General features: G+C 51.5%; 2 protein-coding genes across 3 annotated transcripts; both read right to left on the bottom strand.

Annotated features, from left to right (window-relative positions):
- Positions 1-320: 320 nt before the first annotated feature.
- On the bottom strand, positions 321-8,545 carry SNX15 (sorting nexin 15). 2 transcript variants are annotated; one of them, XM_082844479.1, is made up of 8 exons: positions 8,383-8,545; positions 6,122-6,157; positions 5,782-5,902; positions 4,353-4,468; positions 4,082-4,250; positions 3,625-3,768; positions 1,152-1,409; positions 321-880 (listed from the first exon to the last, which is right to left on the bottom strand). In XM_082844479.1, the coding sequence occupies exons 1-8, from the start codon at positions 8,479-8,481 to the stop codon at positions 774-776; spliced, it is 1,050 nt and encodes a 349-aa protein (XP_082700605.1). In that variant the 5' UTR covers positions 8,482-8,545; the 3' UTR covers positions 321-773. The 2 variants fall into 2 exon arrangements, with proteins under 2 accessions (XP_082700605.1, XP_082700606.1); XM_082844480.1 differs by lacking the exon at positions 1,152-1,409.
- Positions 8,546-12,742: 4,197 nt separating this feature from the next.
- On the bottom strand, positions 12,743-19,179 carry ARL2 (ARF like GTPase 2). The gene is made up of 5 exons (XM_082844382.1): positions 19,071-19,179; positions 15,812-15,922; positions 15,554-15,716; positions 14,003-14,083; positions 12,743-13,171 (listed from the first exon to the last, which is right to left on the bottom strand). The coding sequence occupies exons 1-5, from the start codon at positions 19,133-19,135 to the stop codon at positions 13,037-13,039; spliced, it is 555 nt and encodes a 184-aa protein (XP_082700508.1). The 5' UTR covers positions 19,136-19,179; the 3' UTR covers positions 12,743-13,036.
- Between the last annotated feature and the right edge of the window lie 2,235 nt (positions 19,180-21,414).

Raw genomic sequence — 21,414 nt, 5'->3', positions numbered from 1 at the left:
TTCCCAGGCTCCAGCCCTCTGAATCATCACGGTTTGGCTTTGAGCCACGGGCCCGAAGTGCGTGCACCCGCTTTGGTTCCTCTTCACCCAATAACCTGGCTCAAGGGGCCTTGCTGTCATTCTCTAATGTTTCCCTGGAGACTCTTCTCCCTATTTTCTAGATCAGGGGTCAGCAAACTTTTTCTGCAAAGGGCCAGAACAGTAAATGTTCTGGGATTTACAGGTCGTAACCAGTCAACTCTGCAACTATTGAACTCTGCTGGTGTAGTGAAAAAGCAACCATAGACAACACGTAAACAAACAAGCCTGGTTGTGTTCCAATAAACTTTTATTTTTTTAGATACTTACATTTCATGTAATTTTCACCTGCCACAGAATATTATTCTTTTGAATTTTTTCAACTATTAAGAAAAAGTAAAAACTCTTCTGGCTTGTGGGCCTTACAAAAAAAGGCAGTGGGCCATATTTGGGTGCGGGACATAGCCTGCAGACCCCGGTTCTAGATGGATAAACAAAGAGCCTAGGGACCAGAGCTGCTGCTCACATATCAAGATAGAGATAGGCAGGATCAGACTTGTGAGTCCCTGATTCCAAGGTGGCAGGTGTGGTCAGGGAGCTGAGAATTCATTATTTGTCTCATTCTTGGTCCAGTTACACACAGAAATGGCCTCTGGAGTTACAAGACCAGAAGATCAGGCCAGGCACCAGGGAGAGGAGAAGAGGGTGGCTGGCAGTGCTGGAGCTAGAGTCCTGGGAAAGGGTCCTCTCCCGTCTCAGGGTGGGACCTGGGACAGATGCAGGTGCAAGATTTCCTCTGCCCGCTTCAGGTACTCAGCCGCCTTCTTCTTCACACCCTCCCGGCGGGCAGGTGATGGGTCACCTGTGAAGACAGAATGGCTCAGCAGAGATACCTGGGTTCAGAACCCCTGGTCTAGCCCCTTACAGTTCAGAGCATCACCATGTGTCTTTCCCTGCTCCCTGGGAGGCAGATATATTCTCCCCATTTTACAAATAAAACTGAGGCCACCCAAGGTTATACAATTGGCCAGTGAGGAGCAATTCTGATCCTTGACTTGTTTTTTACTTTCCTCTCTCTTCACTGCACCAGCCAGTACCCCAGGCCTGACCCTCCGCCCTCCAGTCCCGCTCACCAGAAACTCCCTGAAGCAGGATGTGCACACCATCCCGGTAACCCTGCAAAGCTGCAGGGTAGGCGCCTGCCTTCTCATCCCGTAGGGCCTGGGTGATGAGCTCTGTGGCTTCGCTCAGATAGGCAGGGGCGGGCCCTCCTTCCTCGTCCTCTTCCTCCGCCTGCCCTCCTGGCTCCCAGGGTTCCTGGTCCAGTCTTTCAGATTCTGCCTCCAATGCTGCCAGCTCACCCATGTGAGTAGGACTGGGGCCTACACCTTCTGCAATCAGATACGGAGGACTCAAGCCAGACTGGACCTCCTATTCCCAGGGCCTGCTGTCCATCCCCAGACCTCTCTTGCCCACCAACCTGTCCTGGGTTCTTCAGTGCCTGAGCAATCCAAAAGCCACTTGTACATAGCACACTAGCCATGATCTATTTGATTGGTGGAGTTTGTGTACTTTGGTAAAAACACCCTTACTTCCCTAATTCATTGTTTCCCTTGCCTTCTTTCTTTTTCTTTCTTTCTTTCCTCCTTTCTTTCTTTCTTTCGAGGTATAATTGATTTACAATATTATATAAGTTTCAGATGTACAGTGTAGCCTAATTCTTTCTTTAGGTACACATTAACATTAGCTTGCAAGCTCTGGGTCACTGGTTCTACTTCCGTCCTGACCACGCTTGACCTATAAATCCAAGAATTTCCTCCATAAAGTTTAACTGAAGGATGCTAGACCAGCTATGCCAGGTCAAGGGCAGAAATGCTCCAAGCCTTGTAATCTTAGGATAATGGATCCAGAAAATCTCAAGGCTTTTTTAAGGTTTTACAATTTCAGTTGAGGCCCCCAAATGTGAAGACGGTGGTAGGTATTCGCACATTCCAGAGAGAAGGGCTCTCATATCCTCTAGGACTGGCAAAGAGATGGTTAAAGATGCCCTCCATAGCTTACACGAAAGAAGGCTAGGGATTTGGTGAATCTTTGATGAAAGGGCCTTTGAAGGGAAGGTGCAGGACTGGGAACCACCGCTGCACACCACCGGCCTGGAGATGGAAGGGTGGGCCTCTCTCCAACCCTATCCAAGGGACCCCATGTGGAGACCAGGGGCCTCTTACAGGAAGGGGAGGTGACATCTCGCTTCCCAGTTGGACTACAGCCCTCCCTGTGTTGCTAATGGAGCAGAAGACGGAAGAGTTCTTGGGATGCCCTAGTACTTGAGTTCAAGAGCCTGGTGTATGTGCTGAAAAGAGAGAGACGAGCGCCGGCTCCTCGCCTGGAGAATTCCGATGGTGAAAGGCTGGCTGGAGGTGCCCACAAAGTGGGGCAAGGGTAAAAGGCAGCATCTGAGTGAAGTGCACTTCCAGGCCTGGTGTGGGCAAGGGTTTAGGAGTTTGTCCGTGGGCCAAGGGAATGTCTTATGGGAGCTGCCTTTGAGGAGTCTTGACAGGCTCCTGCCCAAGCATCTGGGCACTGGGTACCCCAGGGGGTTTGGCTGGGGCAAGGCAGAGTATCTGGATGCCCGCCCACCTGTGGCCGGTTCATCAGCCATGGTGACACCACTCTTGCCTTTCCCCTCCAGTCCCTTCTTTCCCTTCCCCAGCCCTGGGAGCGGGGCAGGGGGATAAGAAGAACAAGAAGAGTAAAAGGACAGTCCTCACACCCTTGTCACCATGGCCAAGGGCAGTCAGGCCTGAGCTGGCGGGGACGTGGATGGCAGAAAAGTGGATGGGAGACTGAGGTCCTGATTTGGATCGAACCTCAGAAAGCTAAGGGCCTACCCAAGAGGTCACCAAGGGAAGCCAAAAAATGGGCTTAAAAAGACTGCTGCGGAATCCAGAATGAAACTGCTGCGTGATGATCCGGAAGTGCAGTCAGCCACTTCAATACCCCAGTTGCAGTAACAGCATAAACTTGGAGAATTTTAAAACGGAAAGACCCCGTGTCTCAGAGCCTGGGATGGTCAAGGCCCTGATCTGACAAGGAGCTCAGGACCAGGGCCTCCATGGGGGGCCTTCCATCTCTGGTGCCCTCACATGTCAGTGGCTGCTCCAGGGGCCTCCTCTAATGTCCTCTGAACCCAGACCTCCCCTCCCTTGACCAACAGGGCCTCTTGGCAGAAGATCTACAGCCAGACCCCAAGCTAGCCAGGAAACCCCACCTCGGGCTTCCAGCAAAGGAACTGAAATCCTCCCGGGGCACGGTGACATCCTGCTGGTTCCACAGCTTTCTCAGGGAGAAGATGCCATGGTGGGAAGTGGCTCACTTCCTCCATGGTTGCTCACTGTACAGGACCGTCCAGCTCGCCAGCACGGGGGAAGGTCACTGCTTCTAATTCTCACCAAGGCTGCCTTTCGCCCACAGGGGCCGCCTTTCTCAGATTTACACGGGCAAGGCGAGGCCAGCCACTGGCTGTGCCCGCCTCTGCCTCCCTGCCCCTAAGGACCTCCTGCCCAGCTACCGCCCTCGCCCCACCCCTCACTTGTCCCAACTTGTTACCTTCCTTGGAGAAGGGGTCAAAGAGGGCAAGCTCAGCCTCGGTGAGGGGGCCTCGGCCGGGGGAACTGGACGCCTCCTCGGTGCTCCCACAGTTAAAGAGGAGATCCAGGGCCTCCTGGGCAGGGCTGGATGGCAGGGGGTCCACTGAGGAATAGATCATTGGGGACATGCCTGCTTTTATTATTTCCCAGCTTTCAAAATGTAATTACCCTCTCACTGTATCCTTTCAGCAACCACAGGCATACATAAGCCCGTTCTTAGGGTTTGTGCCCATTTTACAGATTAAGAAGCTAAAGCCCAGAGAAGGAAAATGACCTGTGCAGAGTTCCTCAGCAGGATGGTGGTAGAGGAGCTGGGAAACACCCCAGGCTTTTCACTGAGGAGGGAGTGGTCCCCACCCCCCATATACACATGCTCTGGGCCCTCCAGCCCTGGCTCCTTCTCCCACCCCATGTACCTGGCACCTCCAACTCCTCGAGGCCCCTCCTCTCTGCAGGGAGCGGCTGGGGCAACCAGGGCTCATGAGGCTGCACCCGGGGTTCATCAGGGGGCGGTGTGGGGATCAGAGGGGGTGGCAGGATATGCACGTCTCTGGACATCTCGGAGGGCCGTGTCACCTCCCCACCCTTCAGGAGAGAAAGACCAGCCACGGGGAGTCACAGGGTGCAGCCTGGTGGGCAGGTAAGCTTCCCAGGTGCGGAGGACGGGGGAAGAGCAGGTACACATACCCGGAAGAACTCCTTGAGTTGGGGGCTGTTGTTGAGTGCGGGGATGTGCACAGTAAAGCGAAGCAAGTCCTCGGCCCCCTTTCGCCGCTCCTCAATCACTGAGGCTTCAAACCGGCCTGCACCCGCCGGGACAAGGGGCAGGGAGAGAACAGTGACCCACAAGGGCTTCTGGCCCCCAGGCCACTTTTCCTGGTTCTGAGGAGCCCACTGCCCCCTCCCCATTCTCCTAGGAATCTTCCTTGGCTCTGCCTGGGGTGAGGGTCTTGCAAGGAGGGACCAACCTCCCTATTCATCCATTTACCAGATGTTTGTTGAACACCTACTATGTGCTAGGTTCAGAAGGTGAATGAGAGAAAAGCAAGGTCTCTGCCCTCATGCACATCACATCCTAGACAGGGGGAAGCGGGCAACCAACAGGAAACAGATAATTACAGGTGGTTTTGATGTATTAGGGAGGAAAGTAAGACTTAGGGGAGCTGACTCACCCAAGGTCACACAGCAAGTAGCCCCATTTTTACAGTTTCACTGTTCTGGTCTAGGTATCATGCAGGGTTATTTAACTCTGGGCTAGTTATCATGCTGTCAGGGTGGGGAACCTGCTGTACTTCGCATTACCTGGCATAATCTACCAGGAACGAGCTTTCACCTTGCTACAAAAGAACATGTCCTCTGAGTCTAGACATACACGTAACAAGGAATATGAGCCTCATGTATAATTTACGATTTTCTAGAAGCCACCTTTTTTCTTTTTCTTGGCCGTGCTGCACCAGCTTGTGGGCTCTTAGTTCCCCGAGCAGGGCTCAAACCCGGGACCACAGCAGTGTAAGTGCCAAGTCCTACCCACTGGACCACCAGGGAATTCCCGAGAAGCCACATTTTACAAAAGTAAAAAGAAACAGGTTAATTTTAATTACACACTCTATTTAACCCAGTATATCCAAAATATTCTCATTTGAACATGTAATCAATATGTAAATTACTGAGATAGTTTACATTCTTTTCTCAGTGTGTATTCGATCAGACAGCACACCTCAGTTCAGATTAGCCACGTCTCTGGGGCTCCTCAACCACAGGTGGTCCGTGGCTGCTATTTCTGGACAAGCACAGGTCTAGAGGAAACACTGGCTTGTGGCTTGGAGTTCAGGTTCTGCCACTTACAGGTCAAGCCCCTTCATCTCCCTGAGCCTCAGTTTCCTCATCTTGAAAATGGGGCTAATGAGAACAGGAATGTTAAAGGGCTCAACACACAATAAGGGCAGAGCAATTTCCCCATCTGTCAAATGAGGCCATCTCTAAGGGCCCTTCCAGCTGTCTGAAACATGTCTTTGCCAGGAGTTTCAGGGTCCCTCTATCCAGCCCTCACCAGCAGGGGTCCCCTTTGCTCAATGCCCTCTCCATCTTTGGCCTGAAAGCTGGGATCAAGACTCACCAAACACCTGGGCGCGGGGGAAGGCAGGGAACTCCTCCAGGCGGCGGAAGAGGTTGCGGTGGGTATAGGCCAGGTCTCCATGCAGCTTTCGAAAGTCACTGTACCGCTTCCAGACCACCACCTAAGAGGGACACGTGACTCGACAGGGCTGAACAACGGTAGGAAGTGGTCTTCCCCACCCCCAGCCTGGCCCCACACTGTGTGTGCATTAGGGCACAGCACCCCCTCCTCCCAGGGCCAGCGAGGAAGGGGGGCTGGTCTCCTGGCAGAGTTACCCCCGTCCCTTTACTGTTTCCAGATCTGGAATTATGAAATGGTCCCTTCCTCCCAGGAGGCTCACCTCTTTGACATCCTCCGGGTCCCTCTTTGAGGTGAACTGAGAAAGAAAGTTAAGAACCAGTGAAACCAGAGATTGACATCGGAGACACCCCATCACCCTGTAAAATCGGGGCCACCTCCTAGCCACCTTCAAAGGGGCAGAGCGCTTTGGCCAGTGGTATCAAAGTGTCCTGGCTTTAAGGCTTTGAGTGTAACTTTTAGCAGTTTTTCTACCATGCACCTTAGTTTCTTCATCTGTCAAATTGTTACTGGTCCTTGGACTCTTTAATCAACAGAAATTGATGAGGCCAGCTGAGAAATTCAGGCACGGCTTCACTGGGACCTAAGGCTTTACTGGTTTGGGATGGAAAACAAGTAACACGTGCCCTTATCCGCTGTCTCCGAGGAGGGTTGACTGTTTCCTTAAATGGGGTGAGGGCAGGGGCAGATCTGTGGGTTGGGCTGGAGGGGCAGCTTAGGCGGTCTGCCCACCCCCTTGGTGGTGCTGTGTGCAGGGATCATGCGCAGTACCCTGCTTCTGCTCCAGGCACCTCAGAAGTGGCAGCTGGTTTGTGGTCTTTTTGTATCTTATTGTTCATAACTGCCTAGGCTTTGCAGGCATACAGTTATTTTTAGCCCCTTATAGTTTCTTTGTTTTTTCTGTTTGTCTAGGTGCAAGTGCAAGCAGTCCAGTAAAGGGCCCCAGGTCCCTAAAGGCCCATCTAGAGGACTCCATTCTCTGCCCAACTTTTATCTCAGGTCCTTCAAAGGGCCAAGTCCCTGCATCTCCTTCTGAAAACAAAGAACCCCAAGTTCTCTAAAGAATGAGGTTCTGTCCCAGGAGCCACTTCTCCCTTAAAGGAGGAAGCCTCTGTGTGTGAACACTCCCGGACACAGAAGAAACCCTCACTGGGGTTGTGACCCAGAAAGAGCAGACTGGTGTCTTAGGTGGAAAAAAAAGACTCCATTTTCATTATGTTACGTTCATAATAATAAAAAAAAAAATCCTACAGTTTGAAGTAACTTTGACAGTTTTTAAAACATCTGTTCATTATCCTAGACCCCAGGGAGGCAGACATGATTCACATGCCCATTTAAAAGATGAGGAAATAGAGGCTCAGAGAGGGGACATGACCTGTGGAGGGACTGCTAGCAATGAAACCCTGGACTTTGCTTTTCACAACAGACTTGCCTAAAATATTTTGGATAAAAGAAACTATATTTAAAAAACATTGAGGAGGACTTCCCTGGTGGCACAGTGGTTAAGAATCCGCCTGCCAATGCAGGGGCCACGGGTTCGATCCCTGGCCCGGATAGATCCCACATGCCACGGAGCAACTAAGTCCGTGCGCCACAACTACTGAAGCCTGTGCACCTAGGGCCCGTGCTCTGCAACAAGAGAAGCCACCACAATGAGAAGCCCACGCACTGCAACGAAGAGTAACCCCCGCTCACCACAACTGGAGAAAGCCCGCACGCACAGCAACAAAGACCCAACGCAGCCAAAAATAAAAATAAATAAATTTCTAAATCACTTTGAAGTCTCTACATTTTTGCTCCACTTTAATAGTCATTAATGCACCAGTTTAATATTTGCCTACTTCAAAATTGTAAAAGTACAAAAATTTTACAGTGAAAAATCTTCCCTAGGCAGTTCTTGTATATCATTCTACAGATATTGTTATACTGTTTGTTTTTAATTCTTTTCATGATTTCCTCCGTCTTTATATACGCTTATAACGTTGTTACTGCTTCATACATCAACTTCAGTCTTTATCTATTGACTTCCTGCTGTGTGAAGAGGCTTACTCCTTAATTTCTTTTGACCCGTATGAATTTTTAGTCATACACAAAGCATTATTTTTTTAAAAATTAAAAGTAATTCAACTCCTTAAAGGGCTTTTATATAAATATCAAACAAACCAATAGATAAATCTTACTCCAAGAGATTGGAGAACTAACCAGTATTTGAGTTGAGCCAGAGTTTTCATGTTAACTTAAAAGAAATTCACAGCCTGACGGCGCGTGGTCACAGCATTGCGCGTGGTCACCCACACCTCAGTCTGGGAACGGCTGTCACGCCCTTTTAAAAAGGCACCGCCCTCCTATGGCCCCGCCCCTTGATGGCTAAAGAAGTAAACTAAGGCCCTACCGGCACCTCCCCTTAAAGGGGAAATCCATATCTGTCGTCTAACATGGGAGCTTACAGCAGCGTCTTGCCTTAACGTAAAATACGGCCCCCCCTTGTTAAAAGGGCAAAGTCCCCGCTGGGCCCCACTTCACCTGAGCCGTCACTTTGTACTCTGTGTAGCCCTTTGGGTGGGTCCGGGGGTCGGAGACTGTGTAGTGCCGCAGGAAGTCGTCCTTCGCCTGGCGGGACATGGCAACCGAGCTGGAGCAGAGCTGACCGCCGGCCTCCGCCTCCTCCACGCCGCCCCCGCCCCTGCCCCTCCAGGTCAGTCTCCGCCAGCCACAGCCTCTCCCGGGCCTGCGCCCTTCGTCCTCGGGCCCAGGGAGCTGGTCGCAAGTGACAGTGCAATTCTCGGCCAGGGCACTTGGCCAAGGGAGCGTCTAAAAAGTCCTCGGTTGTTGGTAAAGCAGGAACTAAGTGATTTGAGAATAAGGATTGGGGAGGTTGGATCAACTCAGGTCTGCTTAGAGATAAGCCCACCCCATGCGATCGTAAACCCTCATCACATATCTCCAAATGACTTCTCCTTTGCTTCCCAATTCCCTTCTTTCATCCATCCACCCAACTTTTATTGTGTTCAGTATGTGCCAGACATTGCCAAGTCATTTCCCTGTCTCCTTCCCGAGGATTCACTAAATTCACGTTTTCTGGAAAGGTGGGGGGAGCAGAAAGAACTCCAGAGAAGCACAATGGCCTCATGGGTTCTGAAGTCACATGTCTTACTAGCTGCGAAAGATTCCCTTAACTACTCGAGCCTCAGTTTGTCATCTCTAGAATGGGGATGTTTATAATAGAATCTACTGCAGTGGATATTTCTTTTTCCTTTGTTGGTCTGTCCAGCGTTCACCCCTGCCTCTTTCTGTTAGCACCATAGCACCAGATCTTTAGAGGTAGTTCGCTAGTATGTGCAGCCCTCCAGCCTCTTAGTCCAGAATCCGAAGATGCCCGCCCCTTTCCTTGCCCCAGGTCCCAAGTGGGGGTGGGGGATTCCCTCCTGAAGCCTTGAATCTTGAGTGAGGGACAGAGGGCACAGTGCCTGGCAAGGGGACTAAGTTGTTCCTTGAGTACAGTGCTGGCTGTGGGTTTGGCTGCCCAGCCTCTGGAGCACTCTGTTTTCTAAGCCTGGATGTCCGACCTCCATCGAGATGCCATGAGTTCCCAGTATCCTTCCAAGAGAGGCTTTTTCTGCTAAAGACAGTAATCTGTGTCTGGGCAAACCATCCAGGACCCTGACTGATACTGCTGAAACCGAGTGGGGCCTGGGCACAGAGGCCTCCTTTTGTCCACCATTTCTTTTAGGCAAGACTCCAGCCTCCATGACCTTCCCTGAGTTCCAAAGGGCGGATTTGAACAGTTGCTTGTCAAGGGAGGAGCAGCCAAGAAACCACCTGAGGCGAGACTAAAGGGAGCAGCGAAGCTCACCCAGATTGAGGGACCACCTGAGATCAGCCTGCTTACGCCCTTATCTTGTCAGAGACCCCACCTTTTCTTTTTTGTTGTTGTTAAATTTATTTTATTTTTTATTTTTGGCTGCGTTGGGTCTTCGTTGCGGTGCGCAGGCTTCTCATTGCAGCGGCTTCTCTTACTGCAGAGCACGGGGCACAGGCTCAGTAGTTGCAGCGCACGGGCTTAGTTGCTCCGCGGCATGTGGGATCTGCCCGGGCCAGGGCTCGAACCCATGCCCCCTGCATTGGCAGGCGGATTCTTAACCATTGCGCCACCAGGGAAGCCCAGAGACCCCACCTTTGAACCACTGTTTTAAAACCCTCCATCAAATCCTCTGGGGTCGGGGCACATAGTTTTTCGAGACAGAAGACCGATGTGTTCCCCTTTTCCTGGCAAAGCAATAAAGCTATCCTTTTCTTCTTCACCCAAAACTCTGTCTCCGGGATTTGATTCGGCACTGGTGTACAGAGAGGCCGAGCTTTCGGTAACACCACCACCACCAGGTTTCGAAGCTTGAATGCAGTACCATGGGTGAAGCACTCATGGCTACTCTGTTACTGGACCTCAGATGAGTGGGCGCTGTAACTGCAGAAAGAAATACAAAGCAAACTCTCAAATCAGACTCCTGGGAGCATGGAAAGAGGGGAGTACATGCAGGAGGTGTTTGGGATGAAGTGGTGTCCCCTCCCACAGCCCACACCAGGGCTCCTCTGGAGACCCCTTTAGACATCCGCTCCTGGTCTTCAGAGTTCTTTCAGCAGGGCTGTGGCTCCAAGTTCCCTTCTTGCCCATCATTCCCTCCCTTCCCTTGCCCAGATGAGTGAGTCAACCCAGATCAGTGGATGGCTGAGTTCACATTGATTGGATCCTACTGGTTCAAATAATGATAATTATAGCTGACATACAGTGCTTATGACACACAAGGAACCCACCCATTTGGTCCTCCTCCCAACCCTAGGAGGTAGGTGACACTATCTTTAACCCAAATGGGGAAACTGAGGCACCAACAGGTTAAGCAACTTGCTCAGCGTCAATCAGTGAGTGGCAGAGCCAGGGTTTGGCTCTGGAGACTGGGTGTCCACTCACCGCAGGGATGGAACCTTGGGGACCACAGTGCCAGTCTTGCACAGAGGATAGGGCAAGAGGTTCTAAATTTCTACACTGAAGGACAGTTTATGTTCTAAGGTTGTCCACCCAACATCCATTTCCCTTCTTCCACGAGGGATCCCAGTGGCAGTCTACGAGTAAGTCAGTATCTCTTCCTCGCCTTTCCCTTGGGAAAACTGACCTTCCCTCATAAACACATTAGGCTCCCTCTATCTGGCACTTGAATTTCAAGCAGAGAAACAAAGCCAGAATACAATGGAATATTACTCAGCCATAAAAAGGAATGAAATTGAGTCATTTGTAGAGACATGGATGGACCTCGAGACTGTCATACAGAGTGAAGTAAGTCAGAAAGAGAAAAACAAGTATCATATATTAACGCATATATGTGGAATCTAGAGAAATGGTACAGATGAACCAGTTTGCAAGGCAGAAATAGAGACCCAGACGTAGAGAACAAACGTATGGACACAAGGGGGGAAAAGGGTGGGGATGAATTGGAAGATTGCGACTGACAAATATACACTAATATGTATAAAATAGATTAACTACTGAGAACCTGCTGTATAGCACAGGGAACTCTCCTCAATGCTCTGTGACCTAAATGGGAAGGAAATCCAAAAAAGAGGGGATATGTGTATACATATAGCTGACTCACTTTGCTGTACAGCAGAAACTAACACAACATTGAAAAGCAACTATACCCGAATTAAAAAAAAAAAAGAAAAAGAAAACAGGTTAGTAGGGTGTAGTGGCTAAGCATGCTGGGTCCAAATCCCAGCCCCCCTGCTTCCTAGCTGGGTGGCTTTGAGTAAGTTCCGTAAACTTCTGGAGGCTCAGTTCTTATCCAGATGGGGACACTAAGAGTCTGTCCTGCTTGGGGCTGTTCTTCAATGTGACGGCAAGTGAGACTGCTTCAAACCGAACCCTACAGAGTAAGGCCCCGCTGGTAGGACCACAGCAGAGGGTCCTGTGAAAACATCCGTCTATCTTGCCACCTGGATGGGGGCCCTGGCATCCCCGCCCCGCACCAGTTCCCATTCTTTCCCAGCTTCAGAGAGTGCCCTTTAGCCTTCAGGGAAGGCCCCTTCCCAGCTCCGCTCTTGGTGAGCTAACCTGGCTTGATGTCCACATCCTTCACCGGAGACCTTACCCCTCTGTGCTTCCCAAGAGCCCTTGCTCTGCTTTCCTTTTTTCTTCCTGTAATCATCTCTACTTGAACCAATGCTGCCTCACAGGGCTGTGCAGGTTGTCTACTGCACATGGGTTCCTGGCTGCAGTGGGAAGTTGGGAGCTGAAATTCAGCCCATGTTCCAGTCAATAAGCTGTGAGCCCTGATGTGGCGGTGCATTCCTTTTTCTAATTCATACCCCCTGATGGTAGCAGTTGCTCTAGTAAACTTTCCTCCCATCCTCTCATCAGAAAACTTCTACTCATCCTTCACTCTCAGCTTTTTAAAAAAATTAATTAATTAATTTGGTTGCGTCATGTCTTAGTTGCAACCGGGGGGCTCCTTAGTTGCAGCAGGCAGTCTCCTTAGTTGCGGCTCACAGGCTCCTTAGTTGCAGCATGCACGTGGGATCTAGTTCCTGGACCAGGGATAGAACCCAGGCCTCCTGCATTGGGAGCGTGGAGTCTTAACCACTGCGCCACCCAGGGAAGTCCCAACTCTCAGCTTTCATGTCACCACCTCTGGGAAGTCCACCTGGACTCTTCCAAATGCAATTACACAGCGCTGTCCTGTGCTTCTATAATTCTTTGCCATCCCTTTGACACAGCGACAGTTAACCCTCTGACTGAAATCATCTGTCCCTTTCTGTCCCCCACGGGACTGTGGGTTCTAGGCAGTCTCTAGAGCTGTTGAATCAACAAATGACTCAGCCAGGAATGGGAGCGAGGAACAATTTATTCTCACAGCTGAGCGAATGGCAAGGCTCACAGCCTCGGTAGCAGCAGAGGCAGGCCCTCCCAGCCCCAGCCCTCTCCTCTTGGTACAGCAGCTGCAAGCAGGCCGGGTCAGGAGCCAGGGTGACAGCCAGGGCGGCAGCCCTCCTGCCATGGGAACCGGCTGGCCACAGCGCAGCAGTCAGCAGCAGTAGCAGCAGGTTACAGGGTGGGCAGGGGGTGTTAGCTGGCCTGGCTGACTCCCATCCCCCCACGGATGGTGCCTGGTGAGGGCCTGCTGGGAGCGCCTCAGTCAGCCATGAAGATGCGGCTGGAGATGTCATCCAGGAGCCAGTCGATGCCAGGCAGCAGGTTTTCCCCAGTGACAGCGCTGCAGCCCTGGATGCACCAGTGGTGGCTACGGATGGAGTCCAGCTCCAGGGCCTGGGAGGGGAGAAGGTGATGGTGGGCCCCAGTAACCACAGGCCCTGCCCACCCTCAGCCCCTGCCCTCTGCTGGCCCAGGGGAAATGCATGCCTCCCTCAAGGGCCTGCTTTGGGAAGCCTCCCTTGACCCCTGGTGAAGATGTCAGGGCCCCAGGGCACCCAGGCTCTCTGTACACCGCCACGCCAGTACTACCCCTTAGTAATAAGATGGCAACAAGGGCTTCCGACATTGTGCTATGGGCCCTACAACAGCCCCATAAGCCAGGGATGTGTTGGCCATTTTACTGAGGAGGAAACCTCAGAGAGGTTAAGCAACCTGTGTAAGATCACACAGCTAGTAAGTGGCAGAACCTAGATTCTAACCCCACTCTTTCTCATTCTGGTGTTCAAGCCCTAGAACAGGAGTTAAGATGCAACCTGGGGTTGCACAGGCCTGTGTTTAAATCCTGGCTTCTCTGCTTACTGGCTGTGTGACCTTGGGTGAGTTACCTAACCTCTCTAAGCCTGCTTCACCATCTGTAGAATGATTATAAGAGTTCCTACCTCATGAGGTTGCTTTGAGAATTGAATGAGTTAACCTATGCAAAGGGCCTGGCACATAGAAAGCACCCACTGCTTGTTGGCTACTGTTATCCTGTGGAATAATCTATTTGCAGGTCTGCCTTCCCCCAGGCTGTGGGGCACAACTATATCCTATTAATCACTGAATCTCCAGTATCCCAAATAGGTCCAGCCACACGGGAGGGGCTAATAAATGTTTTTTAAATAAATTAACAAAGAAATGCGTGCCCCTTTTCCTCCATGAGCCTGCGTCAAGGCCTGGACTCACCTCACGGATGTCATTAGAGGACAGTGCTCCGGGCAGGTCCTGCTTGTTGGCAAAGATGAGGAGGGTCGCTCCAGCCAGGCGCTGGGGAGAGAAACAGAGGGGGTCAAGGGGGTGGAGGCTCAGAGGGCAGCCTGGCCCCTGCACCAATCACCCAGAGCACCTGGGGTCAGAGATCAACCTGGAAGCTCAGGGCAAGGTCCCGTGGTCGTTGCGAAGGCACAGGCGGGGTGGGTAGTGTGGAGACGGCCTTCGTGCCCAGCCATTTATGGGGTGGAGGGAGCCCTGGGCTGGGCTGAGACCCTGGTTCCAGCCCAATCACCAGCCCAGTGGGCACTTCTCTCCTCCATGCCTCACATTCCTCTTCCATAAATGGGGAGGGGGTGATGGGTAAGATGCTCCCCAGTTCTAGACTGCTCCAATCTGATGACCTGACATGCACAAGGAATGCGACTGTCCCAGAGGCTATGGGGTCTGTTGGAAATGACCTTTCCCTCTTCCAAGTTCATGTAGCCCTCTAACTGTCCCACTACCCTGACAGGCCTCACTCTCTGCCTGTGATTCCAGTTATTTCCATATATGTGTTTGTGACTGGGAGTTCCTCCATGTGGATGGTGGATCCGGCCCTTAAAAAGGGCCATGACATGCCAGCCCAGGGCTGAGCATTCAACAGCCAGGGTCTCACTGGACCTGCTCGACACCCCTGTTTATGCCAGTTGTCCCTCCATAATTATTAACAGCTCTCTTTTACTCTCAAAAGTGTCCTGGTTTTCAACTAAATGAAGTGTAGTAACCTGGCTCAAACCCTGGAACAGAGAAAGGACATTAGTGGAAAAACTGGTGAAATCCAAATAAAACCTGGAGTTCAGTTAATAGTAACTTACCAATGTTAAGTTCTTAGTTTTGCCATTTCTATGGCAGTTCTGTAAGATGTTCACATTAAGAGAAGCGAGGTGAAAGGTATATGGGGTATCTTTTTACTATCATTGTAACTTTTCTGTAGATCTAAAATTTTATTTAAAGAAGAGCATTTTGGCCCAGACAATAAATTTTAAGATTGCCATAATTATAATGCCCATCTGAGAGATGAGGCAGTGGAGATTCAGAGAAGTTAAGTGCCTTGCCTGAGGTCACACAGCGAAGAGTCCGACTGCTGAGCCAGGTTCCACTGCTTCCCAAAGCTTCACACACTGGCCTCAAGTCATCCTCCCTGAAGCCCAATTCAAGGTGCAAAAACTGAAGCTCAGGGTGGTGAAGCAGTGACATCGCAGGGATGTAAACTAATGTCTCCATCCACAGAGTGTCCTGCTCAAGGCACTGTGGGCCTCCCTAGACCAGGTGTACAGGTTGTCTCTGCCTCCACAAGGGTGCTGGACACGTGGTGAGGGCTCAGTGAAGGAACAGACCCCACCTGAGGTGTCCCTCTGGGTTCACGGCCCCCTCAGGGAATCTGCTGAGGAAGGCGTGCACACATCCACATATGCGCACAAAGTATTGGGGCCCGGACACTGGGGAAAGCCCCGCTTCCACTGCTCAGCCAGGCCTCCTGCCCACCTCCTCCACCAACAGGTTCTGGAGCTCCCGCTGGCAGTCCTGCATGCGCTGGCGGTCGGCGCTGTCCACCACCCAGATGAGGCCGTCGGTGCTCTCAAAGTAGTTCCGCCAGTAGGACCGCAGGGACTTCTGGCCGCCCACATCCCAGATGTTCAGCTTGAATCTGGACAGGGAGGGGGTGGCTGGAAGTCAGCCTGGCCCCTCGCCTGCCCTCCCTGCCCTGCTCTGGGCGGGCCCCCCCTCGGGGACCCCGCTCACCCTCGGTGCTCCAGGGTCTTGATGTTGAAGCCCAGCGTCGGGGAGATGGTGTCGATGTCTTCCCCATTGAACTTCTTGAGGATGGTTGTTTTGCCAGCATTGTCCAGGCCACTGGGGTGTACCAGGTTAAGGAGAAGTCCCCATGCTCTGCAGCCTGGTGACATCGTCACAGTGCCCCTCTCTTGGGGGACAAATCATTTCCCACCACATATCAAAATAAGTTGAATACATGCCAGACCCACACGATACATGTGAAAGTGTCAAGAAATACCTTATCATCTTCTGACCAGAGGCTCCTTAATTCATCCCACGACATATACTGGAGGCCTGCTCTGAGCCAGAACACCTCTGGTGCTGCGGGCGGCCTGGAGCCACAGTCCCCACCTTGTGCAGCTTACACTCTAGGGCGGGACAGTGGCACGGGGCACACAAGTGAGAAGGAAGGCGCTGTCAGAGCCCGGTGAGTGTCAGCGCAGTGAAGAGGCTTTCGGAGAGGGCCATCGAGGAGCCTCCTTTAGCTCAGCACCAGGGAAGGCCTCTCTGACCGTCTGGAGCTGAGGCCCAAACTGCAAGAAGCCAGCTTTTTGAAGGACTGGGGGAAGAGCATTCTAGGCAGAGGGAATAACAAAACAAAGTATGTGGGGGCAGCCACCCTTGCCTTTTCTGTTTTTCGAATATTCCAAACCCTTTGCTGCTGAGAGTGCGCACAAATGGGTAAGTTCAGCAGCAGGAGAGAACCACCCTCCTCTTTCCTTCGAACACTTAAGGGGGCCTGCAGCTGGGAGGGGGCGGGAGGACCTCTCCGGAGACCCCGCCGTAGTCCCTGATAATTGGCGGCGGATCATCCCCCCTCACCCGCCGCAGCTCCAGCATCCATGCTTCCTTCTCCACTGGATGCTTCTCGTCAGCTGACAAGAAGCAAACAACACCCTCTCTTTTTTTTTTTTTTTTTTTTGCGCGGCATGTGGGATCTTCCCGGACCGGGGTACGAACCCGTGTCCCCTGCATCGGCAGGCGACTCTCAACCACTGCGCCACCAGGGAAGCCCCAACACCCTCTCTTGATCCCTCTCCCCCTGACTTTTTCCTTTATGTCCTTCCCTTTATAGCAAATCTCAGAACTGTTGTCCATACTCACCCTCTCCAATTTCTATCCTCCTTCTCTTTCTGGAACCCGTTAGACTTTTGCTCCCACTGCTTCCCCGAAACTGCTCTGGCCACAGTCAGAGAGCCTCCTTAGAGGCGCCACGTTGTTCTCAGCTGGCGGGGCAGTCCTCAGCCTTCTTCCCCTGCTCAATGAGCAGCGCTGACAGAGCCCCGCCCCGCCCCCACTCCGGGCCACGCCCTTGCCTGGGTCTCCCCTGGCCTACCTGGTCATTCCTCCTCATCTCCCTGACCTCTAGATCTGAGCAGCCTAGGTTCTCTTCCCTGTCCACACTCCCTCCCTCAGTGATCTCATCCAGGATCACGGCTTCAAATACCATCTTTATGCTGATGACTCCCAAATTCACACGTCCCACCCAGCTGCTCCCCTGGACGTTGGTCCCTATATCCAGCTGCCTAGATGACGTTTCTAGGATGTCTCAGAGGCATCTCACATGGCGCAAGCTGAGCTCTCATCCTCCCCCCCCCGGAATGTGTTCCCCGCCCCCTTCTACCTCTCAGCAAATGGCTCCTCATTCTTCTAATTGCTCAGGCCAGAAACCTAGGAGTCACACTTGACTTTACACTCCTTCTCACACTCATGTCCAATCCAGCAGCAATTCCTACTGGCCTACTATCAAAACGTCCCTCAACTTCCATCACCTCACTGCTTCCATCGTGATCCAAGTTCCCATAGTATCTCACCTGTGTTACTGCAGTGGCCTAACTAGTCTCAGATCTCACCTCCTCTCTGCACTTCTCATTTAAGGAAAAGTCCCCGACTGTATGGCACAGGGAACACTACTCAGTATTCTGTAATAACCTTTATGGGAAAAGAATCTGAAAAAGAATGGACATATGTAAACGTATAACTGAGTCGCTCTGCTGTACACCTGCAACAAGCACAATATTGTAAATCAACTATACTCCAATATAAAATGAAAATTAAATAAATTAAAAAAAGAAAAACAAGGAAAAGTCCAGAACCAAAAGGTCCCACGTGAGGTAGCTCTTCCATCTGACCTCCTTGACAGTCCTTTGAACACACCAGCTGAGTTCCTCCTTGGAGACCCTTACACTTGCTGCTCCCTTTGTTTAAATAATTTTCCCCAGATATCTACATGGTTCATCCCTCACCTCCCTGTCTTTATTCAACTGTTATTTTCTCAGTGTGGCCTTCTTTGACCACCTTATTTAAGCTGCATTATTCTCCGTACATGCTATGCATTTTACTCATTTTGTTAAGGTCTTTCTCCCCTCAGCATTACTTAGAATGTCCGTGAAGTTCGAGTTTTTTTGTTTTGCTGTTTTACCCCAGCCCCCAGGACAGTGCCTAGCACACAGTAGGCGCTCAATAAATGTTTACTGCATGAGTGAATTCTCTGTGCCTTTCTCAGAGTTCTTCAAAACAGACATGATGTAAATTTTATTTTTAAGTTATCTGCGCACAGAAATGTCTTCTCTCTTCTAGGGGTGTCCCCGGGCCTGGCACAGAGAAGGGCGAACGAGTGCAGATGACTGCTAATGGGACTCAGAAGGTCAGCGGGGCCCTCGGGCCTGCAAGCGGTCAGCCGCTGGGACACCGACTGGCCGTGAAGCAGGAAGGAGACGCACGGTTGGACCCACGGGCTGAACAACCCGCGGACTGTACACCCACTTCTCCCAGGAGTGAAGGGCGGGGCCCACACGCCCCCGGGATTCCGACCTTGAGGGCGGGGCCGAGGCCGGGCACCTTCCGACAGGGAGAGGAGGCGCCCAGGGCCGGAGAGGACAGCGGCCCCACGCTCGGGCCAGACCGACGGGTGGTAACGTTCGAGTCACCTCCGGGCCCCACCTCCCCCTACACTGGGACATCTGGTCCGGCCGCTGCGCCTTTACGCCCACACCTTTGGCCTTAGGAACGAAGCCTCCCGCCACCCCCGCGCCCCGAGCCGGTGGTACGGCCTCCTCCCGGCCACCCGCCAAAAGCTTTGGTAGGGCCCACGAGCGTGACGCACAAAGGGCAGTTGGTATGGGCCGGCCGGCAGCACATCCCGCAGCCGGTAGGGGGCGCCTAGCACCGCCCACCCGGCGGGGGCCCCCTGCTACCCTCGCGGCTCCGGCATCGGGGAGGATACAGCATGAGCAGTCGCAGCTCCCGCTCTTTCTGCTTCATCTTCTTCAGAATGGTCAGAAGCCCCATGTCCCAGTAGCCCCTTACCGGCCGCCGTTTCTTCGTAATCCCGGGACCCCTTTCCCTGCTCCTATTGGCTATCACGCCCACAGACAGCACAGCCTATTGGTGGGCTCCGCGCTTAGTCCCGCCCTCGTTCCCACGTGACTGTGAAGCTGCCTGGCTTTGCTGCTACGGAAGGTCCCTCTAGCGGCGCTGGCGGATTCTGCGCGGCCACCTGCGTTAACCCTTAGCATCCCGAGGGCTTGGGTGACTAGAGCATCGCCATTCTTTCCTTTCCAGGATCCCAGGCTCGGCTGGGAACGGAAACCTGAAATTCCTGGGTTGTATTTTGGCTGCATATAGGGAGTAGGAGTTCTGACTTAGGAGCCAGAACCAAGAGCCCCAAGGATGTTGACGTCACCCTGCGGCCACTGTGAGGCTCAGTTCCCCGGAAGCATGGTCCATATCCTGCTCATCTTGGGACTCGACATCATCCCAAATCTACCAGTTACAGGGCTTCCCCACTTTTCCTGGTTTCTGAAATCGTAGAGGGTAGCCCGGGGATTCTCCATCCAGGGTGGAAATGGCCTTTAGGGCCCCTTTGGAAATGTGTGGAGGCGTCATTGGATTGTACCGATTACAAGGTAGAGTCCCTGTCGTTTAGACGTCAGGGGAAAGACTTGCACAAAGAATTGTCCCGCCCAAGATGCTCATTGTTTCGTTATTGAGAAGCATAATTTTCATTTTGCCGATAAGAAAATTGAAGCTCACATGGTGCTTAGCGTGATTGACATAGTGACTGACATACAGTAGGTGCTCAGTAAATATTTGTGGTTGAATGAATGACTATGCAAGCGTTTGGTTCTTAACCTTAGCGCTCAAGTCCAGAAAAAGTGAGGAAGCCGAGGCCGAGGACTAGACAGATTGTAAACACAGAAGGGTGAGCCTTATTGTCTTTTCTTGAGCCCTTCCCCCAGGCCACCACAGGGTAAATGTGAGTAGGCAGCAGAGTGGGCTCTTTCTAATGCTTGGGAAAGAACAGTGAGGCATCGGATGAAGATAATGGCTAACTTCTGTGTCATTTTGTAAAGCATTCACGTTTTCTACTTTATCCTCCCCGCAACCCTGAGAGGTTTATTTCCTTTTTGTAGATGTGATAGTGGAGTCCCCAGAGTTTAAGGAGCTTGGGCAACAATTTAAACTCGGATCTGGTCAACAGGAAAGGGCACTGTTTTTCTGGGTCCCTCCGTGGTGTTTGTCTAGAGAGGGAGAGGTCTGGAGTGAGCTGGAGCTCCCCATCTTGCAGAAGAAGGTTGTAGACAGATGAGGGCTGGACAGAAGCGGGTGCCTGGCTGGGCCCCTTCCATCAGCACCATTTGCTCTCCACCAAGCGCACACAAGGGAAGAAAGTGAGTGGAACTCCTCTTCAAAGCCTTTGAAACACAACTAAGATCACAATGTGTTGCCATCCTGCCTCCATGAGTCTATGCTACAGAATTTCTAGCATGAGCACGTGGACCTTTATGACAAGGAAGTTCACTTTGGCATGGTTTGGAACAGCAAGAAATTGGAAAAAATCTAAGTGCCTTCACCGGCGATCAGTTACCTAAGCTGGGGTACCCCTGTGTGGTGGGTTCCGTGAAGCCTTTGAGAAAGGTGAAGTACCTGTGTGGAAAGCTGTCCATGCCATATTAAGTGAAAAACAAACCCGAATTTCAAACCCATTTTAACATTTAAAATAACAATAACCCCCTAAACAATGTTTTCTCACGCTATGGGATACAGCCCATTAAGTATATTGTGAAATTATTTTAGTGTCACAAGTTGAAATGTATGAAATTGCCCATATTTGACCACTTTGACAACAAAGATATCAGTTTCATATAGCTCAACCTAGTAGCATTAGCAAAAATTAAGTAGAATGAACAGAGCAGAAAACATTGCTGCCGGTGCCCCCTTGAAGAGCAGGTAAGTGGTGTTTGTTGAAACATTTGTTTCAGATACTTATATGGATATATGTACACACTGACTCACAGTCCCAAAAGTTTTAAAAATTGCTGCAGTTCAGCTGTTGACTCTGGAGCAGTTTTGAGGGAAACTTAAAATTGTTACCATAAGCACTTCTGGATTGTTTTACTTCACTACTACTACTGGCATTGAAATCCTTAAATGTCAGGCTTTAAAGCCCTGTCCTGTCCAAGCTGTTAGTGTAGCTTCCCAGGGGTTAGAGTAGGATTGCAGTGGACACCAATTTGAAAAACAACCTCATAGCTTGGTGAAACATTAGGAGACCAGGGGTAACTGTA

The sequence above is a fragment of the Leucopleurus acutus genome (assembly GCF_964270905.1).
Source record: "Leucopleurus acutus genome assembly, chromosome: 8".
Lineage (NCBI taxonomy): Eukaryota > Metazoa > Chordata > Mammalia > Artiodactyla > Delphinidae > Leucopleurus > Leucopleurus acutus.
This window is presented reverse-complemented; position numbering and strand designations above follow the sequence as displayed.

Coding starts and splice junctions, on each gene's coding strand:
- ARL2 (XM_082844382.1), bottom strand. CDS start 19,135: ATGGGGCTTCTGACCATTCTGAAGAAGATGAAGCAGAAAGAGCGGGAG. Junction 15,923..19,070: donor GAGCTGCGACTGCTCATGCT/GTATCCTCCCCG, acceptor GGTACACCCCAG/TGGCCTGGACAATGCTGGCA. Junction 15,717..15,811: donor AAGACCCTGGAGCACCGAGG/GTGAGCGGGGTC, acceptor CTCCCTGTCCAG/ATTCAAGCTGAACATCTGGG.
- SNX15 (XM_082844479.1), bottom strand. CDS start 8,481: ATGTCCCGCCAGGCGAAGGACGACTTCCTGCGGCACTACACAGTCTCC. Junction 6,158..8,382: donor AGTACAAAGTGACGGCTCAG/GTGAAGTGGGGC, acceptor TTTCTTTCTCAG/TTCACCTCAAAGAGGGACCC. Junction 4,251..4,352: donor AACTCAAGGAGTTCTTCCGG/GTATGTGTACCT, acceptor TCTCTCCTGAAG/GGTGGGGAGGTGACACGGCC.